Source organism: Chiroxiphia lanceolata, chromosome 2, assembly GCF_009829145.1.
Source record: "Chiroxiphia lanceolata isolate bChiLan1 chromosome 2, bChiLan1.pri, whole genome shotgun sequence".
Classification (NCBI taxonomy): domain Eukaryota; kingdom Metazoa; phylum Chordata; class Aves; order Passeriformes; family Pipridae; genus Chiroxiphia; species Chiroxiphia lanceolata.
In genome coordinates, this window is record NC_045638.1 from 92663455 (window position 1) to 92672051 (window position 8597).

At 38.1% G+C, this 8597-nt stretch overlaps 1 protein-coding gene across 1 annotated transcript in view; it reads left to right on the forward strand.

Moving 5' to 3' along the window:
• MAN1A2 (mannosidase alpha class 1A member 2) overlaps positions 1-8597 on the forward strand; it is a 131996-nt gene that overhangs the window by 107489 nt on the left and 15910 nt on the right. The window contains exons 9-10 of the mRNA XM_032679406.1: positions 1453-1568; positions 6838-7057. Coding sequence (XP_032535297.1) covers positions 1453-1568; positions 6838-7057 — 336 coding nt within the window. The remainder of the gene's footprint in view (positions 1-1452; positions 1569-6837; positions 7058-8597) is intronic.

Consider the following 8597-nt stretch of genomic DNA (forward strand, 5'->3'; position numbering starts at 1 on the left):
AAATTCACAACTTGAAACTAAATGGGAAGCTACTGGCTCTCCATTTGCTCCTTCCTTTGTTTAGAAATCCATTTGTAAGTAGCAGAGGAACCAGGAGGCAGCTAGAAGAGTTAGGATAGCAGCACCTACCAGCTCTATCCTCCTACTCACATCTTCAGAGACAAGCCAACATACTGGGGCAGGATGGTGCTTGAAGAAAAAAAGAACAGAAGGAGAGTTTCGACCTCTTTAGCACCTTTATTCTAGAAAAACTGCAAAGGATGCTTTTTTGAGGTATTTTGTAAAAGGAAGTATCATATCTTTCCTTCACACAGTAAAAGGGAAGTTGCATGACTGAAACAGTCATGCTTAGGGCAGTGAATTTCTGGCATTGTGGCAGTGTTGGCGTTAAACATTTCCCTTGTCTAGCTTCAGTAGAGTTCTTGTGTTCTTGTGTCAGTGTTTTGAGGGCTGTAACATTAGGAAAGAAAAGGTTATGTGTGTTCTGTTTGGAGTCACTTACTAAATCTCATAGACTGTGCTGCTTTTTGAATGAAGGGTGTACTAGGAAGTGCTTATCCTGTTTGGAAAAGAAGCTCTGAGGCTGTCAGACCATCAGTAGGCTTTTTGTGGGAATAGTTCACCCAAAGAGAAGTGTAGGTTGATTGATCTCATGTGGTCTGTCAGCACGGAATAGCAATGATGCTACTTGTGAAAGGCAACCTCTGAAAGAAAAAGAAAAAAAGGAAAGTAAAAAAAAAATAGGACAAAACCAAAATCTGTGTGTCAGGAGGTCCGGTGCTGGTGACTTCTAATAGTCAAGCAGCTTTACCCTGTTGCACACAGTGTGGCTCTGCGTGGTTGCTCGGGCATGGTGAAAAAGAGCAGGTCCCGTGCTGTAAACTGCAAAGGCAGTTTGCCTCCCTTTTGACTAAAATAACTTCAATAAGAACATTTAATTTGAGGACTTCATTGGTCTGTCGAGTAACTACCTTGTTAGAAATAAAAACCTCCTGGAAGGGTTGGATTCTATGTAGTTCATGGCAGTTTTTAGCCAGCCATGTAGCCTGGTTACACCCCAGATAAAGAGATCTGAGGGGTTTTTCTACATACGTTTTTGACATATACATTAAAAAAAAAAATTAAAACCCCAAACCCTAGCAACAGCACAGTTATGTTCTTTGGAAAGAAGTAAAACTAGAGGTTAAAGTACCTTTAGTTAGGGCTCTATGTGAGGGCTAGCCCCCTGTGCAGAATGACAAACAATGAACACATGCAGCAGGTTCCATGCCTGTGAAGTAAGTTTGGAGGGGATAGGGTGCAGTGTAGCTTTGTCCTGCTAAACAGGCTTAGAATGTTAATTCTACAGCAGTAGGCCTTAAAAACATAAGTTTTTGTTTTGAATAAATTAAGGTGCTATTACATAACAACTTCAACATTTTTTTTGTTCTCTTCCCTCTTTCCCTTCTACAGATCACACATCCGTGGGCGGGCTGGGAGACAGTTTTTATGAATATTTATTGAAAGCCTGGCTTATGTCAGACAAGATGGACACGGAGGCAAGAAAAATGTACGACGATGCAATTGAGGTGATTATAATTCATTGAGTTTTCCAATACAGTGGAACCATCTTTAATGATTTTAAAAATTAAAAAGTACCCCCCCCCCAAAAAATAAAAAACAAGCACTAAGCAAAAAAAACCCACCATCAACTACAGGACTTGTTTTGATTATGTAAGTTTTAAGAAATCAAGTGATGGATAATACTAGTTTTCACTCTGAGAGTTTAAAAAGTATTATTGTGGAATACATCTGATGCAGACTATTGTACTAAAATTAATCAGCTTGTCCAAAATGGTATAATGTAAAAACCCAAGCTCTAGTTTATTAGAAAGAGATCTGGCCACCCTAAGATATGTGCAGAACGACCAAGTAATTTTTCTCCAGTGTTCAGAATCGTTCTAGGAGTTTGAAGTCCCAAATTGTTTTATTTTTTATATTATTTTCTCAGGCATTTACATATTACATTCTATATTTATCTTGTAAAATGTAGTTCATATCTATTCCTTACTCTGTGCTTCTTTTGTGATATGGCCTTGTGCCCCCTCACAGATCAAGTAGTGCTTGCCCAAACAGGGCAGTACTGCAGCACGGTTCTGTAGGATTTGGGGTGGGGGCCTTTTTGTGGTGGCTCTGAGCTTTATGCTGCCCAGCTCTTACTTTCTCAGTTTCCCCACACCCAGGCGTCTTCTCTCATCAGCTTCTCTTATGCCCATTATGCCACTGTACCTAAGGTACAGTTAAGATGTGTAGAGCATAACTAAGCTAATTTTAGGCAAGTGAGCTGTGGTAGCAGCAGGGAACATGAAGTCCTGTCCTAGTGCAGAAGTGTGGTTGGTGCTTGATGTGTTCCATACTCTGTGCATGCCCTGTTTTTTTTCAACACAAGCTTTTCAAACTTAGTTTTAGTACAGTTGGTCTCCTAAAGCAAATCACCTGTTCTTGGAGTTCTCAAAATGACCATTTTAAAAGACATATAGTGAAAGTTCTAGGACAAAATTACTTTGAAGATGTAATATGTCTTATTCCTGACCTGAGTTTGATTATATTTGACCTTGAGTTACTTGAGCTTTTTCCTTTCCTACATTGTTTTAAAGTGTTATCTGCATCATGTAGCTGGTTACTCTCAGAGGTATAATAGTCATTCTCTCCTGGAGAAAAAGTGCATTATTTTCTTTAGTCTCACAGTGTAAAACAGATTTTAAGTTATTTTTTAAGCTTTTTACATACTTTCCAGTGTCTTCAGTATGGAGACAACTGGTTCTTCTTCAGTATGGTTCTTCTAATGTGTTATTACCTGATTTCATCTCAGTTTTCTCCTCTTTGTCCGACTAGGAGCTGTGTTTACACTCTTAACCTTTGCCTCACACCATCATGCACTTTCCAGTTGCTTTATTCTGAAGCTGGTTATAGTCTTTGATTTACTGCTTTCCTACTACTGTGATTTACATTCCCAGTTCCTCAGTGTTTGACCTTATCTCTATTACAACACATTGTTCAGGCAAAACCTGTTTTGTCACCCGTTCTGAATGATTTTACAGGACTGACTTTTTCTTTATCACTATCTATAGCTGTATCAATTTTTGTGTCATCTCCAAATTCTTTTTAGCATTTTTCTCGCAGATCATTGTTAGAAATGCTGCCCAGTGTTGAATAAGAGTACCTTTGTAGAATCTTCATGAGATGAGGATTTTTTTTCATGATTTTTTTTTTACTTTGAACTGTTCTAGCAAGCAAACTTTTAGTCCACTTCTTATGTGCTGCCTTGAATTTGTTTAGGACTAGCATATTGTAAAATTCCAAGAAAATTCCTGAAATTCCTAATATTCCCAGTATCAGCATACACGTATCAATCAAATTTTTTTTTTGAAATTACATCATTCATTTTATATGATTGTTTTATTTTCTATTTAAAATACTGGTAAAGTGTCAGCTATTCCCCAGTTCTTTTGAACTTCCTTAGCTTTCCAGGGTTTGTTAAAGTCATCATTACTAGTTCAAAACATTAGTTGAATACTTTTAATAAGCTACTTTTAATGGGTCCTGTGGGTTTAAAAATGTTTAGAAATTGATGTTTAAAATCCATTCTGGTTACTGTTGAAATATTTTATTCAGATTCCTAAACTGTGAGCACTTTGAAATTAGAGGAAATAAACTTTCCCTTTCATCCTCTTCACTGTAAGCCATCTTGGAAACCTTTTGTATGGGCAAATCTCTGTCTCTGAAGGGAGACAGAGCGAAGCAGAATTGGGACCCGGTGAAAACACACTGTGGATAGGAGGGAGGAAGAGCTGAGCTGTTCCCACTTCATGTGTGATATGACCTGCAGTCCAAGCATCAGATGGTTTCTTCGGCTTTTTCTCAGCTAAACCCACTTCTGTACATTTGAATCTGCATGAACTATGCTGATTTATACGTTGCAGAACATAATTCTCTTTCAGGATTTGTGTTTCTCCCAGGTCCTTCTTGACACTGAAAGACATGGGCAAAGAGTTATTAAGTAGGATTTGCTTTGTGTAATTGCAATTTGAATTTTTATTTAAAATATTTTTAAGAGCCCATTCCCTTACCATTCTTTTAGTTTTGCCTATAACTCAGGTCTTCCTCCATAGCTAACGCTTCTTACTCTTGTTTTTTCAAAATGTGAAGCAGAAGCTCTTTGCATCGTTTGTGCAAGCAGAAGGGGAATGGTATAGAACACATTCCTCCCACGGAGATGGAAATGTTCTCAGCACCCACCAGTCTAAAAGAGTGTTTCTGTCCAGCCACTCTTCACTCTCTTAGCGTATTATGGGGAGGTGAGTGGAAGATGGACAACCATAACCTCACTCTCAGGTCTTGCAGTAGGCAGTGATATCTCATTCCTTGGAGGTATTAAGAAGAATAAAAGTACACCATCTGTTCTTCAGATGTCATGATTTCTGATCCATGGCATATGAAGCCTTATCCAGGTCACCATGTACTTTGTAACAAGAATACGAACACGTTATATATCTGTAACATCTCTGTGCTGTATAACATTAATGCAGTCTTCCACTGTAAAGGACACTTCATTGGAATGTCCTGGTACATAGATTCACAGTTGTGATAGAAGCTGAAATTGTGAAACCTGTTGGGAATTTTCTGTGGTGATAAAAATTGAGGATGGACCTCTTAACTTTGCTTTCACCATTGTGTTCACCTCCCCTCTAGTCTGGTTTCAACTGTCTTTTCTCCTTCTCACATCAGCTGGAGGATAAGGGAGCTTCTTTTGATCTGCTGCCTTGAGTAGTCTCATCTCTTAGGCTCACAAATCTGATCCTCATCCTTTCTTATTGCACAGCATTAGGATAGCTAAAGGAAAGATTCAGCAGTGTGCTTGACTGTCACAAAATGGCAAGTATGGCTGCAAGTCAACTCAGAAAATGCTATTTTTGTAGTCATAAAAAGCACAGAAAGCATGAACATCAGATAGAGAATATTCAGGTCTTGCACAGAATCACAGAATATTCCTAAGTTGGAGTGGACCCAGAAGGATCATCTAGTCCAATTCTTAGTCCTGCACAGAACCATCCCTAAAAGTCACACCATGTGCCTGAGAGTATTGTCCAAATGCTTCTTGAACTCTGTCAGGCTTGGTGCTGTGACCACTTCCCTGGGGAGCCTGTTCCAGTGCCCAACCACCCTCTGGGTGAAGAACTTTTTCCTAATATCCAACCTAAACCTCCTCTGATAGAACTTGATTTTCAGATTTCAAAAACTCCCCCTTCTACAAGACCATGATGTTCAAGTTCAGAAGTTGTGTTCTCTGCTCTGAAGAGTGACACTTTGCACCTGGAACATGTTCTTCATTTAAACCATGAAAGCCAGTCTGGAGTAAAGGAATAGCTCATGGACAAGTGTATAAATTTGGCCTTCGCTGGGTCTCCTGGTGCTAACTACAGCAATTTTGTCCTACTGGAAAAGCTTCTGCAACCATTTACTCCTCAACAGTTATGGAATTACAAAAAGATACAATTCAAAAAGGAATTTCACACAACATTTGGAAAAAAATGTTTTCCTCTAGGAAATAAATAATTCATACATTTTTATTCCCTCTTGCTCCTCATAGTAAAAGTGGCTTTCCTTCAAAGAGGACTCAACTTCTAAGTACCATATGGTCAAAAAATGTCAGTTTTGTCACAGTCTAGGATAATTGAATCAACAGAGTTAATGCTTACAGAACTGCCATCCTTTTCAGTGGCAGTTTTCAGCAGATCCAGTACTTCCTGTACCAGTACTTTGAGAACAAATGAGGCTTGTACAGTTAACCACATCAGGCTCCCTAGCAGCAGAAGCTGTGATATCATGCCAGTCCTTAATGCCAATTTGCATGATGGTTAGAAAACCACTCTGTCCGCTGTCAGAGATTTATTGATTTCTGCTCTGTCAGTTATTTCCGCTTTCTTCTCTCTGGATCCTGCCATAAGCACAAACTTTGGATCTGTCAGTAGCATTAGTGAAGAAATTAACCCAACAGGAATGCAGACCAACACTTCTCTTTCATTGCCCTTTTGAGCGTCTAATGCTAAACATAGTAAGTACTGCAGCAGACTGGGGGGAATTGTGAACCTCTCTGAAAGAGGCTTAAGCAAATTTTGTTCCATCTAGTTTTTAACCTTTGGAAAGTTAGATCAGCTATTCCTCTTACTAAGAGAAGTATACAATTTTTAAGACACAAGCAACAACATATATTGGTACAACTGTGCAAAAAGAAACCAGCAGTGGCCTCACTTATAAAATGGTAATGTTTTTTGTGAACAGCAGCTCTAATACTCACCCATCATTTGAGCATGTGTAATCAGTGAGCTGCTTTGGAGAAGCCAGAAGGTGGCTGGTGCATTCCTGTCACTGACTGAGGGTACAGGTGCTGTTTTTACATATGTTGCTGATCAAAAGTTTCCAACATGGTCGTGTTTTCTGAGTAGGCACAGAGTGTACAGAGGAACAAAAGGGTACTTCTCAGAAGTAACAGGTAGACAAATACTGTTTGAGCCATAAAATAAGTGCTGAATTCTCAACTAAAAGTACAATGTTATCTATGCTGTGATTTTCCTATGTTTGATTTCATTAGCACTGTTAGCAGTTAGGGTGTTTTTCTGTGTGTATTGAAACTATATTCTTTGTTCCTCAGAAGTGAATTTGCTCAGAAGTGAATTTGAAAGAAGGAGAAAATTTTTTTTTTCATTTTGAACACAGTACTTTGTTCTTTGAAGGAGAGTTAATATGTAAAGCTTGCATGTGAAACAATATTTGAAAGTTCTCTTAATCTTTTTGTAGGCCATAGAAAAACATCTCATCAGAAAGTCCAATGGAGGACTGACCTTCATTGGAGAGTGGAAGAACGGGCATCTTGAAAGAAAGATGGGCCATTTGACCTGTTTTGCAGGGGGAATGTTTGCCCTTGGAGCAGATGGTTCCAGAGATGATAAAGCTGGACATTATTTGCAGCTTGGAGCTGAAATTGCACATACATGTCATGAGTCGTATGACAGGACAAGTAAGATCTGTTGTTAATCTAGTTATTTCAATAGCTGGAATACAGCAACTGTTGTAATTATTTTTAGGATTTGTTATGGACCTATGCCTTGTCTAACGTGCTCTAGTTTTATACCAGTATAAATTTTAACATCTATGTATTTACTTCTACTTCTACTCTACATAACGTAAAACGAGACTTTAATATGGTTCCTTCATGCATGTTTATCCTTATTTTTGGGTCGGTCAGCGAAGATAGGTTGTATGGATACAGGGAGGAAGCAATTTGTGTGAGCTCTTGTCCTCACAGATATATAGGGTGTTTTGTTTCATGTGTATTGTTCTTACAGTTATATAGAGTGAAAAATTTGTAAATATACTTTTTACTGTTTTAGTAATAGTGCATTCTGGGTAAGTACAATTGAACTAGAGAGGATGAAAACTGGTATACAGATTGTGAGAAGGCCAAAGACTTGACTAGTGAGGAGGCAATATCAGACTTCCTTGTTGGGCTGGAAGTTTCTCAGGGTCAGTCTTTTGGACCAGGTTTGTTTTATGTCTTTAGTAGTGACCTTGATGCATAAAATTGAAGTGTGCTGATTGCACTTAGAGTGACTCCAAAGTTGTAAGACATAATTAAAATGGAAGAGTCTCAGAACAGTAAGCAGGAAGATTTTGAGAACTGGACTGTCAGAAATAAGTTCACTAGAAAAAGGCAGGAGCTCTTTCTCTGAACTGGGAGTCGAAAAATGCCAGTGCAGTCCTAGTCTGTATCAGAGGAAGAATTTTCAGCAGAGATTAGATAATATTAAGACTGCCTTAGAAGGCATGTGTAATTTGTCACCCAGAATACTCTGTACAAATCTGAATTTCAAACAGAACAAATGAGGAGAAGGACCAAAAAAATAATTAAAGTGACAGAGCTTGTATCTTTCAATGGGGAAATTAAGACAGATCAGCCTGCTCAGGCTAGAAGAATAATACCAAAGAAGGGACAAAGTTTATTGTCATCTCAAGGGTAAACACTGAAAAGAAATAGTTATTTTTTAAGATATAAAAGATCACAGTTGTAACAAGAGCAAGATTTTTAAGCTCACCATGAATAAATGTAGTTTGGAAATTGGAAATGGCTGTGTGTAACCATCAGAGAAGTGAGCTTCTGAAATAACTTCGCAGTAGAAGGAATGGTAACTAAAACTCAAGCAATTTTAAGATAAGAATTCATGTATTTATTCAGAGGATTCCATAGTATCATTGTATAGTTGCCTGTCTTTTTAAATAATTCAGTCACACAAGCGATAATTTTATTTGGGTAGCAACAGCATTAAAAAGAAATATGAGGATGGTTAAGAACAAAGGAAGGACGTAGTAGCTATTGTTGCATTCTGAAAAAATGCATTTAAATGTTTAATTCGACATTTAAAAATAAGCAATGCTAAATTTACAGTTGTTTGAGCAGACCTAATTTTATTCCTTCAGAGGCTTATTCTGTACCCTAAATAAGTCAAAAGACGGGGGAGATAAAAGTTTTGATTACATATTTAATGACCGTATAGGAACAC